Source organism: Alosa sapidissima, chromosome 11, assembly GCF_018492685.1.
Source record: "Alosa sapidissima isolate fAloSap1 chromosome 11, fAloSap1.pri, whole genome shotgun sequence".
Lineage (NCBI taxonomy): Eukaryota > Metazoa > Chordata > Actinopteri > Clupeiformes > Clupeidae > Alosa > Alosa sapidissima.
The window spans coordinates 9,349,122-9,363,716 of NC_055967.1; the positions used below are offsets into that span (position 1 = coordinate 9,349,122).

At 41.2% G+C, this 14,595-nt stretch overlaps 1 protein-coding gene across 5 annotated transcripts in view; it reads left to right on the forward strand.

Annotated features, from left to right (window-relative positions):
- rbm28 (RNA binding motif protein 28) overlaps positions 1-14,595 on the forward strand; it is a 30,566-nt gene that overhangs the window by 15,434 nt on the left and 537 nt on the right. For 4 of the 5 annotated variants that reach the window (XM_042109368.1, XM_042109369.1, XM_042109370.1 and 1 more), the window contains exons 16-18: positions 3,681-3,755; positions 12,921-13,291; positions 14,466-14,583. In XM_042109368.1, the coding sequence (XP_041965302.1) occupies positions 3,681-3,755; positions 12,921-13,291; positions 14,466-14,583 (564 nt within the window). The remainder of the gene's footprint in view (positions 1-3,680; positions 3,756-12,920; positions 13,292-14,465; positions 14,584-14,595) is intronic. The other variant, XM_042109372.1, reaches the window with a different exon arrangement.

Consider the following 14,595-nt stretch of genomic DNA (forward strand, 5'->3'; position numbering starts at 1 on the left):
TCTTGTGACGAAATGTCCTTTTTAGTCTTTGTCATATTTAGTCATTCAAATATCATTTTTATTAGTCAAGTTTTAGTCGACTAAAAGTCTCGTCATTTTAGTCTAGTTTTCGTCAAAAGAAAACTAAAGGTATCTTAGTCTTAATCAGTTTTAGTCAACACATTTTAGTCTTTTTTTATATAACAAATTATTTCTGATTACCATTTGAGTCAAATAGTGTTTCACACGTCTCAATTTTCCAACAATATTGTGTGTCCACAGGGCTACTCGTCTGTTATAATTACTCATTCTGATTTTTTGTCAGTCAGTATGTTTACATGCACAGGTAAGTCGAGCTACAGTTATAGCTCGGCTGGGATTTGACCATAGACAGTAAAAGATTTGACTGGACCACTGTCATATTCGTAGACCAGTGTTTCTCAAAGTGTGGTCCGGGAATCACTGGTGGTCCACAAGCTATCCCAAGTGGTCCGCGAGCAGACGTGGTAAAATATAATATAGATGAGTTGTTTGCAATATTGAGTATTAATGTTTTACTCCGCCTCGCTAGATGGCGATATGCGCCCAAACACAACACATTCCCCAAACAGACTCTCCATCTTAGCCATAGCTAACTTGCTAGCGAACTTTCCATATTAGCTTACTTGCTAGCAAACTTTGCATCATCAGTCTAACTAGTTAAATAGTTGACATTACATGATGAACATTTTCGTATGGACATTCTGGTGGATGTTAATTTGTATGAGAGAAGCTTCAACTTCTGGGTATGTAGCATTGTGGCATAAAGCTTAGGTAGTTAGTTTGCTAACTCTGGCAGAAATCTCCAGTGTTCTTGTTCCATGTAGTTTCGTGTTGCAGCCACAGGGTTGCAGCAACAGCACGTAGACTAGCCTACAGGAAAGCTGTTGCGTGTGAACTCATTCGGAATATTTTGAAAACGTAACAGCTAGATATTCTGTCTTCTCATTTTGTAGACGAAAATGAAGAGAGATTTTATCTTAGTTTTTATTTCATGCAAAACATTTTAGTCTCGTCTTTTTTCGTCAACAATAATTCATCTTAAGATAGTCTTAGTCAGTGTTTCAGGACATTACTGCCGTCTCGTCATCGTCTCGTCTTAGTCATGAAAAAAAAGGTTGTTGACGAACATATTTCCTCTCGTCTCGTCTGACGAAATTAACACTAGGATGTAACCTTCCTGGGTAGTTTTAATTAAGATGTCACTTATGGGCAGGGTTCCTACGCAGTATGGAAAACCTGGAAAAGTATAGAATTTGATTTTAGTAATTTCCAGGTCTGGATAAGTATGGAAAAAAGAAACAAGGGTATGGAGAAATATTTGTTTCCAGACTGTTCCTACTGTTGTGTAGCTTAACTGGCAGTCCACATCATCAAGATACAATTGAATGGGGGTCCTCAGAAAAAAAATTCTCCCACAAGGGGACCCTGGTACCAAAACCAAATCGAGAACCCCTGTTCTATGCAAGTGCCCTACACCATTGTGCACTGGTATGTTTGCGTAGCTCTACTATTTTCGGCTAAAACACTGGTAGACTTTTTTGATTTTGTAAAAGATACCAAGACATGGATACTGCATAATCTGATGAACTGTTATTGCAAACAAATAATATTGTTTATGGTGATTTCTGAGGCCTCTGCCAGCAGTGCACTAGTTTCAAACATATGTAGGCTATGCTTGTATCTACAGAGAACTAAAAATGTGAGTGCACCTTCCAACACAGCACTTCCCCCAACGAAAAGTATCCAAGGGCTACCAAGTTAATAATAAACATTATTATAAAGCTCTTCACAATGCTAGTAGAACGCTCCATTGACATAGAATGGTCAGAAAAATGTACCGAGAAGTTTGAAAATTTGAGTATGGAAAAAGTATGGAATTTTGAAATGGAAAATGTTTAAGAACCCTGTATGGGGCATGAAGGTTAGGTACACCATTTGGCTTTCTGTCTGCTTAAAAAAAAACATTCTGTTGAGACAAAAAGACAGTAACAATAAAACCACCAATATTTAACAGTATGTAGTCACAAGAATTTGGTTTAGGGTACAGAAATTCCATTGAACATAGTGGCAGCGGTGAGCGGAGAGGACGACGCTGTCAAACTGAAGGACAAGAAAGTGAAGGTTCAGACAAGCGTCAGAAACCTTTACCTGGCCAGAGAAGGTTGTGAGTTCCACCTGAAAGTTTTGTAGCCTAGAAATCTAGACGCACCCTAGCGGCAGCAAATTACATTTGCTGCCAGGACTAGTCTAGCAACTCTCCGTTGGCTTGTGAGCTTGAAAAATTAAATTTCTATCAGGCCAATCAAATCGTGTATAGAGTCGTTAGGCGGGCTTAAAATAATGATTGATTGCAGAGTTGCAACGGTTTGGCTTGAATTCCCTGCTACTTGAAAACAAAGAAGATGGATGTTGCTGGTGGCGAACAGTCTGACACGAGTTAAGCTTTTTTTTAGTTGGCAAAAGTTTGAACTAGCCAACTAGCTCCGATGGTGGGAAAACGCATGGGACTCATAGCGCTGTCCTATTGCGTGCAGAGGAAATTTGAAAGACAACCGATTATCCCGCCCCTCGGACTGAGCACTGCGAACGGTGAGGACCCAGACCCTACATTTTAATGTGGGTCTGGCTCGTCAGGCTAAGAGTTTTGTACTCTATGTTGCACTTTTCCACTTCCACCATTTGGCGTTCTGTCTGCTTACAAAAAACATTCTGTTCTCAGCCATTTCTGTGTTTACCAGTAAAGTCTGTTCTGCTGCTACGCTGGAACTGCCTGTACGCTGGAAGTTGGGGTAGAGATATCATCACTCACGCTAAATCACTTTAAATATATAAAATTAGGCTGTCTGTAATGCAAACTATCTGATCTGTTACTGGTAGTCCTGCTCTCAATGTTCATTCCCCCCTGCTCCTATTATAACAAAATGTCCTATTTAGACAATGCCATGTTGTGAGTACTTGATGTTACACAACACTGGAAATAAGCACTATGTAGTACTGCAGAATTGTGCTGCTCATATTCCATGGAATAGTTTTGCTAAAACAGTATTGCAACATTTTGTCTGAATAGCGTGTGAGTATCTGTGTGAGTGCAAGTGGCTATCCTTTGTTTGAGGTGGTCAACACCAGAAGTTTGTGGAACTCCAACATTCACATAGTACTAGTCACAAAGGATGGATATCACAGATTGTGTCTGAAACGTTGACGAATCAGAATTCTTCACTAGACGTTCCTCGACTCATGTTAATGAGTAAATTTGATTTTGTCACACTATTCCAGCCAAGGCATCTACCAAACATGAATCATCAAAGCCTGTTCACTGATGAGACATGCGAGGAAGTTGTTGTGTTATGGCTTGAAGCTGTTGTTGAGTACACTGGACCTTTGCAGTGAATATCAGTATTTTTCTCGCTATCTTAGAGTGACCTACAGGTGTTTGCTATTGAGGGCAACTTCTTGAAAGTTTTTTGTGGTGTACCAAGATTGGCGACATGTCTCAATAACTGAAATCAATACTTCAAAATATTAGTTTTGTCCGAGTGATCACAGCAGGAGGAAGTTATTTGTGTGTGTGTGGTTAACAGTGAAGTCTATGCCGGTGTTTACACTTTCACTTTGTTTTTTACCCTGTTATAACCCTGGATGTCATGCCTCCTTTTCAGAGGCCCATTGTGGAGTTCTCTTTAGAGGATCAGCGGAAACTAAAGATAAAGGAGATGCGTAAACAGCAGAACAAGGTAAGACCTGAGATCTCAGGAAGAATTTCTGTAACTATAATACTGTACATTAAGCATAGGACATTCTCAGTGTCTGTGGGCCAGCTCTTCTCATCTTCTGCTTCTGTCTTTCATGGGAGTCCCTCAGGGGACCATTCTGGGACCAGTCTTCTTCTGTCTGTATATAGTTATGTATCTATAAAGTTGGCTAATATTTAGCAGACACTTTTATCCAAAGCAACATGAACTCGCAACAGTGGGTATTGAACCCGAGTTGACCAATGGTCAGTCAAGGACGCTGGTCTGATGTAACATCTCCTTCCACTTCTATGTAATAGCTCACAGCTGTGCTTCAAGGGTATTAAAGGCCGGATGACGAATAATTTCCTCCAACTCAACAATGACAAAACCAGAGTTAATTGTCTTTGGTCTCTCAAAATCCAGAAAATCACTCGCTGGCAATTCCGGGCAACTCCGATCCCCCCTACTCACACGTGAATCACACACAAAAAACCTGGGTGTTGTTACCCTTGATTCTGAGCTTTACCTTGATAAACACATTTCTTCTATTGTCATAAACAACTTCTGCCAGTTAAGAAGTATTTCTAAACTCAAATGCTTTCGGTCATATCGTGATCTTGGAAAAAGTCATTCACGCCTTAATAACATCACGTTGGTGTAGGGGTGTAATGATAGGCAAAACCCACGGTTCAGTTCACACCTTGATATTCCCCCTACTTTTGTGATTTACATGTGTTATAATGTGAATAGTGAAATATAAAAAAGAGTTTTGTTGCATTGAGAGCTCAAGGGGCTGGATCTGTAAGGATAACAGTTGCTAGGATTAGAGAAGGGGATGTATTATGGTTCTCTCTTCTTGAATCGCGATATTTGATCGCGGATGGAATGGATGTTTGTACTATCACGGTTTCGGTTCGCATATTGTTACAGCCCTAGTTGGACTATAGTCATTCCCAAGGCCTAGGCCTCTCCAAGTCTCTACAAGCATACCCAGAATGTAGCAAGAATGCTGCAGTTTAAAATCCTGCTGGTGTTTTTTTTTTTAAGTCTATTACTCTGTGCTTGTCCTTACTGGTTTTTAGTCGTCGCTGTGGGTTTGTGCGGTTTCGATGGTAAAAAAGACAAAAAATTCCCACAAGGATTACTGTTGGCGAATTTATAAAGTAGCATATTTGGGTCACCAGGGGCCTATTGCACAAAAGCAGAATTAAGACATCCGGGATAAGTTACTGAGCTGCGCTCAATGAATCCAAAGCAAGAGCGTACAGGCTTAATTGGTTGTGGTGCACAACGACCAAGCCAGGATGAGCAGACACGGATTCATCAAGCCAGGTGAAACTTATCCTGGATAAGTGCGCGCTCACGGCTCCCTCAAATAGACCCCGCCACCGATCACAGATTCACTGATTCACCATGGCAACTAGAGCGGCTTCATTGCTTCTTCTATGGTGTGAAGTAGGTAGCGATAGTCTTTTCACAACAGCAACAAACAGCAACACCTCTGTTTAGGAGAATATTGCAACTAGTGCCGCGACCACCATGTGCAAAATGCTTAGGCACTCCCGTGACGTCACATTGTCGCATGACAGGTCGGGAATGGCGAGTACGTAAAAGTTAATTAATGATCACAAACGTTTAAATAATGACAGTGGGTCTAGGTATATGTGATAACAATGTGTAGTGGGCAGTGGAATAACTATTGGTTTCCATTTGTGGTGACTGCTGACTGAGATAAGGGATGAGATTAAATAGATCCTGGAACTTAACCTGGTCTGGAGCAGGCTAGCTCCACAGAATAAATCGCCATGGTAACTTATACCATAACATATCCTGCTACCCCCTATCCCGCTTTTGTGCAACTGGATCACGGATGAATTGAGCCAGGATAACCAAGGTATCCCGGCTTAATCCCTTATCCTAGTTTTGTGCAATAGGCCCCAAGTCTCCAAAAAAAAAAAACATTGGACATAAACTTTGTTAATAGATATTTTAGAAGGAATAGCAGGATAAAGCTTTTCCTGAATGCTAAATGCTACTGGGACCTTTTCTGTAAATGTATTCTATGGTCAGATGAGAACATTATTGAGCCTTTTGGCAACAAAAACTGCACATAGCTGGAACAGCGGTACATACTGAAAAGAACCTCATGCCTATTGCTTGAAATACCTGTACATTTGAAATAGAAAATTGGCTGCCTCCTCCAAGACACTAGAAGTGGGTCTTGATTGGATAATACAGCAACACAATAATCCAAAACATGTTCATATCAAAAAAGAAAATGGTTTACTGAACACAAAACTACTGGACACTTGATATGTTTGGATTTTTATATAAGTGTGGATTACCTAAGTTAATACTAATGTCCGGTGAAAATTTCATGCGAATAGCCTTACTGGAAGTATACTTACTGCAAAAAATGTTGACCTGTTCAATACTTATTTTCCCCGCTGTATATTCAAAAAAGTCTATATGCATGCTTTAGGATGGCGATAACCTGTCTGAATTCAACCTGTTTAGCAACTGAATGTTCCTTGGCACAAAAGATGTAATAGTTAGGGCCCGAGCACCGAGATGTGCGAAGCCCTATTGTTTTTGAAAGGATTATTATTATTTGTTCACCTTTTTGCTATGTTTGAGGTGGTTACCATGGATGAAAAGTCTTGGAATTTGGCACACACATCTGGTATGACAATGGCTACACAGGCATAAAGGCTTGGCCCCGGGCGTGGCCCAGGGACTCAGTAGCGCCCCCTTAGGTGATTGATCCAGTGGTTGGCACATACTTTCAGCTAGACACACCAAATTTGGTAGGTGTGTGTATCTCCCCAAGATGAACAACTTTCGTATGTACAATGCATTAGCCACGCCCAACAGGAAGTGAGGTATTTGGGATTTTGTGCGGACTAAAATGTGATTAATTGTGATGCCAAAAGAGGTACTTCCCATTGGTAAAAACGCATGAAATTTGGCACACACATCAAGAGGTACCGTGAATACACAGGGGAAAAGCCTTGGCACTGGGCTTGGCCCAGGAACTCCATAGCGCCCCCTTATGTCACTGTGACTTGTGGTTGGCATATAGTTTTAGATACACACACCAAATTTGGTGGGTGCATGTAACTCCCAAAAACAATCAACTTTTGTATTAACATGCCATTAGCCACGCCCACAGGAAGTGAGGTAATTGGGATTTTGTGCGTTGTGGACATGACCAATTTTAATGTACTCCTCCTAAACGGTTGATCCTCCTGACGGTTTGTCAGATTCATGTGAAATTTGGCAAACATTATGCCAAGATGTTGCTGATGTTAAATTGTGAAGGGATTTTTTAAATGTTGTAATATATTATGCTTTTAATATCTCACCACATAAAAAGGAAATGTTTCATAAAGTCACAGTGCATTGAATGAATGGTCTGAAACTTCTCAGGTTAATAGATATTATGATTATATCCAGACACCCAATGGGCCTGCCTGGCATAGCGCCACCATCTGGCCAAGCAGGAAATGTGCCAAAAACGTTCAAGGCTTTAATGGATTGATCTGAAACCTTACAAAATATTGGATATCATGATTGTGATGACATTCACATGTGGAATTCACATGCCTAGCATAGCGCCACCATCTGGCCAATCAGGAAATGTGGCAAAAATGTTCAATGCTTTGACCGATTGATCTGAAATTTTACACAAAATTAGATATCATGATGATGATATTCATATGTCTTATTAACATGCCTTGCATAGCGCCACCAACTGGCAAGAGAAGGAATGTGTTTTTTCCACGTCTGTTGGATATCACAATCAGATGCATCAGATTAATCAGATTAGGTGTATATGACATCCAAACACCCATTATGCCTGTCTGGCATAGCGCCACCATCTGGCCAACCAAAAAGTGCATCAGAAATGTTCTTTGCTTAAAATGAATGTCAGATGGTCTGACATTTCTCAGGTTAATATATATTATGATTATGATAACACCCAATGGGCCTGCCTTGCATTGCACCCCCACCTGGCCAAGCAAGTAAATGTGCCAGAAAATAAAATACAAAAACAAATAGCACACGCATCAAATAAGTACATTTCACAAACGCACCACGTCTGTGCTTTCTTGGATTCCGACATGTCACGGGTTGCGGCCCGCAGATGCTCGGGCCCGCCATTGCCGCTTGCGGCTATATTTCTGTTTGTTTTTGCATATGGCATTCTATAGCGGAGTCCTGAGGGGAGAGGGGAGTACTCAGACAAGAGGGGGTGGGATGGATCATCCAGTATCTTCAAGGCCAAATTAATGGTGTATTCATTATGACCGCCGCGCAGCGAAGCGGCGGTCATATAGGTTTAGTCAGATTTTTTTTTTTTTTTTTTTTTTTTTTCCTTTCTTTTTCGCATGCCCAAATTTCCGTCAATGATTCCCGGGACACTGAAAGACCGGGGTACACGAAACTTGGTGGGCATGTAACCCCACATGGATAGCATGGAACCATCGTTTTTCATTTTGATCTGTAGCCCCCCCGCTGGACTGGACCCCCCGAAAGGAGGGTAGGGCAGACACAGTTTTCTGTGAATATCTCGAAAACCGTAGGGTTTAGGAGGACCATTTTTTTTTGTTGTTGATCTCAAGGGGCCATGTCAACCCATTCCATAACCACTCATTTCATGTATAGCGCCACCTAGTTAAACACAAAAAAGTAAAAATGAGGTGTTGTAATTGAAGGTATCTGTGACCGAACATAGTCAAAACTGCACGAAATTGGAAGTGTAGGATCATTGTGACACCCTCTGTATGCACGCCAAGTTTTGTGGAATTCCGTTCATGGGGGGCCACACAATAAATTAATTTATGTTACTATACACCAACTGGCCTGTAGGTGGCTGGAGACAGTTTTCTGTGAATATCTCGAGAACCGTAGGGCCTAGGAGGTCCACCTTTTTTATGTATGTTGGTCTTAAGGGGGCATGTCAACCCATCCCATTACCACTTATTTCATGCATAGCGCCACCTAGTTAAAAATTAAAAAGCAAAAAATTAGGTGTTTTCATCACAATATCTCTGGCTGACAAGGTCAAAACTGCACGAAATTAAAAGTGTAGGATCATTATGACACCCTCCGAATGCATGCCAAGTTTTGTGTACTTTCGTTCATGGGGGGGCCTTACAATAAAATAATTTATGTGTACATTTAGTGACGTACACCAACAAGGATTCCCGGGACACTGAAAGACCGGGGTACACAAAACTTGGTGGGCATGTACCCCCACATGGATAGCATTGAACCGTCATTCTTCGTTTTGATCTGTAGCCCCCCCCCCCGCTGCACCAATTTTTTCCGTATGTTTGCCTCCAGGGGTCATGTTAACCCATTCCATGTGCACACATGTGCATAAACAGATACACACGCACACACATACATTTACAGTAATCATACGTATGACACATACTCACACAGTAGACATATGTACGCATGCATGCACATGCACAAACACACATACGCAGGCAAACACACAAGCACGCACATACACACACACACACCCACACACATAAACATAAATTTGTACACGCACACATGCACACAATTCAAGAATTTTTCCCGTCATCTACTCCCTGAATTTTTGGTCATTGATACCCGGGACACCGAACCACCGGGGTACATGAAATTTAGTGGGTATGTAGCCCCACTAGACTTTTACGGAAAAATTTCATTTCGTCCCCGGGGACCACCACCAACCACCCCCCCCCCCCCCCCATACTGGGCCCCCTGAACCGCAAAAAAAAAAAAACAGTTTTTCCTAAATAACTACCTGAACCGTGGCACTGAGGATGAAGAATATTTTATGGTATGTTGGTCTCAAGGGCCCACATCAACCTGGCTCATAATCACTCATTTGTGATTTGCACCCCCACCCCCCGGTAAAAAATGAAAATGCAATATTATTCTGCTTTAATCGCCCCTATCTTCAGTTAAGATGTTCAGAACTGCACCAAATTTTATGTGTATGATTGACCTGGCATTCTCCGGGGGTATGCCAAGTTTCGTAGAATTTCATCCATGGGGGGGTCTAAAAAAATTAGGTTATGTATACATTTAGTGACTGTACACTCATTGGCCTGTAAATGGCGGTGCACACATATACACATGCACACACACAGGCACCCACATACTATCGGTATTAGAACGGCCGATACATAATTACAAATTCAGTAGGATTAAAAGAAAGCCAAAATAAATATTCATCATCATCATCATCATGGCTGCATTTTCAGTATTGGCGAGAAGTAGTCGTTTGTCCACTAGATGGCGCATCGTTGCAGTGAGACGTAATTTTGTTGGAAGTTAAAAGTGGGTTGGAAAAAACAATGGACGCTTCATACAAGGACTGTAATTTACCGCAGCGAACATCTAATAAGGATAGGACGATGTTCACATGAAGTGTAATTCCCATTTCTTCTTGAAGCCGAAATAAATCTGAGGATGTTTATCGGACATGCTTGGTTTTTACTGCAGGTACGTTAATCTTGTAATATCAATAAGGACCTATGTAATGTTACCGTTAGCGTTGGTTGAGTGATGGAGGCATTTGATTTATTGCATTTGTAGAAAACTATAAATGCGGTTATACCAAGCAAATGTATAGCAGCACTGTTTGTATCTTTCGACTGTCATTTATTGCACGTGATACAAAATCATTCTGTGCAATGGAAGATTTACCAACGTTACACCGGTCTGATACAGTTTTGCCTATACATGCGTGAGACTGAGACGCCTGTTTATTTTGTTTTAAGTGCGTGCAGGGTGTGAGAGGGGAATCGATGTGCTTTGATTACAGCTTGGTAGTTGTAGTCTGTGAAATTAAAAAGCACGTGTGTGTGAAGTATCCAAACAATGACACCTTCATTTCATTATGGCTGCTTTTAGCAACACACCTACTAGCTACTGTGTAGTGGGTCCCATTTAGAAGTGGCTACTTCATTCGCGCTTTCCTTGACTCATGGAGCTGCGTGAATGTTATTACAACTTTTCGCCACGATATGACAGTTTAAGTCCGCTTGATACTGTAAGGCGTAAGCCATTGGTTTCCAAAGGAGATTTTATTTGTGTCGCCAGCATAGCCTATTGACAATTTATGTTGTAAATAGGCCTACCTTATAATCCTACCTGTAGCTTAGGGAAGCTAACAGCTTTCTATTAGGATCTAGTTTGTTAGTTACCGTTTTGTCATAACTCCCTGATGCATTTTTGCATTTAGAATTTCCAGAGCGTGTATATCTCAATCGGAAAATTAAACAATATCGGGTGCCTATGGACTAGGCTGGGTGAACCCAGCCTGATCTGCCCGCTATTTATTTTTTGATTTCTTAAAAGATTGAGCTTGGTCTGATGAAAGCCAGACTAGCCATGGACCTCAGTTAAACAATGCAAGGGAACATGAATCAGCCTATATTTGCACTAACAATAACGGACAAAAGCTCTTCAACTTTGGCCCGTTAAAATGTGTATGAACAGTCTAGCGACGCATTTCATCAAGGCCCATTTGGACATGTCAGTTATTTGCACCACTGGTTAGATGTAAAACAGCATTTCGTTTCAGACTAGGCTACTGTTACTTAATTTGTGCATTAACAATAACGTTTCAGACTACTGTTACTTAATTTGTGCATTGACAATAAAGTATTACATGAACTAAAGATGACTAAAATCTTATGTAGAAGAAGAAACATTCACAAAAAATCCATCCATCCAAAAATGACCTTTGTTTTTGATAGCTGTTGAAAACGGCATGGAACTGACAGAGATGTTTTTGTTTAAAAATACATAAAAAATAAATAAATAAATAACATTATGCTGATACCTTTTGCTTTTCCCAAATACAATGTAGCCTACAGGTGTAAGTGACCTTTCATCAATCCAGTTGCAATGGATGAACTGTGATGAACTGCCCTACTTGTGATTGTTTAGAGATTTTAAAGGTTTTATAACAATGCTACATCTTCTTTGGCTATTCTACAATCTATTCACCTTTTCAGCACCAGTAGGCTACTTCTGTGCACCCGCACACACACACTCAGGCATGCCAAACAAGCATACACAAAAGTTTCAAGAGTGGGGGATGGAGTAAAATATGGAGACAAATTGAAGTGTGATTTATTTTCGCGGAACGGATGTACAGGACTGAGCGGCGGTCATATTTTGTACCGCTATGTGGTACATCTAGTTAGAAATCTGCATGATACTTTTCACTTCTGTTCCTGTTATTTTCCTACCAAGTTTTGTTTTGTTTTGTTTTGTTTTGTTTTGAACAGACAGACCCCCCCCCCCCCCCCCCCCCAACACTGAATTGCAAAGATCACAACACTCTGTATAAAAGTAAAATTAAATAAAACAATCTCAAAATCACCCATCAGTTCCACCATACAATACACACAACGCCACCTCCCTTTGCTCCCCATCTTTAAACTGGCACCCAGATTCACTGTTTTAATTACCACAGTTTTCTCATCATAACATGTGATATTAGGTTATGCAAAAATAGAAATATAATTTGACTTTGGGATTTTGTAGAGCAATTTAAATAATGTAATTAATAATTTATTACAATATGTCATTGGTAACATAAGCCACCGGCAGATAATCTACATTATCTACATAAGTCATGAGCGACTCACAAAATCATGGCTACTTTTTTCTTTCATCACAGCATGGTCAGTCATGCTCATCTTCTGAATAAGGAGCTGCGGGCATATCATCGTACTGCTGCAACAAGGGCCCCCCCAATGACCAACAAAACATAGCAAAAACTAGGATGATGGGCTTGATCTTACCTTTATAAGTCCACATTACTTCAGTTATAAAAAAGTAACGTTAATCCATGGCAGGGCTAACACGATTACCCTGCGGCCACACCAAATCATAGACTCCTCTTGGGAATTCCATTAAGAACGGGATATCTGTAGTGTATATACTGTAACATGTGTACAATTGGGACTCAACCTCTGTATATCCTACCCTTCCTGCAACCACTACTGTCACCAAATCTTTATCCAAAATGTTTATTGGTTTGCCTACTTCAATAGGTAATAGCCACAGTTAGTGATGGTAGTGATTGCGGTAAGAGTACTCTGTATGTTGGTGGTGGTGTTGATGGTTACATCTGTTACATTACAGCAGCAATTCAGGAAGACTACAGAAAACCAAGACGACACAGCAGCTAAAGGACCATGGAAGCAACAGCAACAGCAGAAACACAAACAATCCCAGCAGCAGAGCTCCAAACAACCCCAACAGCAGCAGAACCCCAAACAGAATCAGCAGCAGCAGCAGAACCCCAAACAGAATCAGCAGCAGCAGAACCCCAAACAACCCCAGCAGCAGCAGAGGAGCCCACAGAAGAGGAAAGGCCAGGGGCAGGAGGAGGCCAGTGGCAGCCGCTTCTCGGGCTTCAGGACCACACCCGAGGTGGAGCATGTGGAGCTGGCTGATGGCAAGAAGCGCCGCAAGGTTCTCCCTCTGCCCTCCAAACGAGGCCCCAAGATCAGGTATCAGCTAGCATGATTTCACACAGGGTAAAGAAGACGGACAGTTGTTTTAGGCTATGTCTACACTACAGTGTATTCATTTTAAATACGGATTTTAGGAACAAATCCATTCCGCGTCCACAAAGACGTGTCCACATTATTACAATTAATACGCAAATCTCTCTTTGTCAAGTCCTGCATTCCTATGTTACTGCATTAAAAATTGCAAGCGTAGAGTCAATAAGAGAAGAAATAACCATCAGATAAAATCTGAAAACTGGAGAAAATGGGCAATGTCTGCCAAGTTACTGCCTGGGTGCACTAGACAGCTTTTAGGTTAGCTTACATGCTACTTTCCTATAAGAATACCCATTAGCAAGCTAGCTAGCTGTGTCTGCTTAGCTAAACTAGCAAACAAACAAAATACTTCCTGTGGTGGACATTTGCATACACAGTTACAGTATATACGGTAACACTTTACTTGACAGTATCAGTATAAGAGTGACATGACACTGTCATAACACATGAACCCTAACTCTAACCTTAAACCTAAACCTAACCTTAACTTGTTATGACAAAAACCGAATGTCACTTCATAACAGAAGCGTTATGTCGTAAACATTTATGACTTGTTTATGGCACGTTTATGACACTCTTATGTCGATACTGTCAAGTAAGGTTTAACCGTATATACTAACAATATACAGCATATCCATTGCCATTCGTCGTGGAGAGGATGTTTTAATGTTTACTTCCGGAAAAGGAGCACATGACCATTGTCATATGATACGAGCACAACGAATCGTGGCAGGGAACATGGACTTCGTTATCTGTTTCAGATGGTTCAGTGATTCAGTCGTCCACACTCGGACACAACGGCTCCGGCATAAAACAAATACAGGGTCGCTAGCGGATCCAAATTGTTCCGTTTTGGGAGCTCAGATACAAAGGGATAATGAGGTCCAAACGTGAAAGTCTTTTGGATTAGAACAAATACTCTGTAGTGTAGATGTAGCCTTAGTGTAGCTGTAGATACCAGGTGAAGCTGGTGATGGTGTTTCCTCATCAGGCTAAGGGTTAGACATCGGTAGTTACAAAGTAATGTTAAGTGTTACTGTCCACTTCATGTTGAAAAGGTTGATGATGAAATTTAGAAAAAGCAAACTAAAGATGTTCTTGTTTGTGTTCTCGAAAGGCAACGAGACAAGGGGAAACGGCCGCCAGTCCAGCCGAAGACTGTGAAGAAGGGCCCCACCAGGAAAGAGCAGCTGGCTGTGCGCTCTCTAGAGAAAGTCAGCCAGCCTAACAAACAGGTGCGGGTTTTT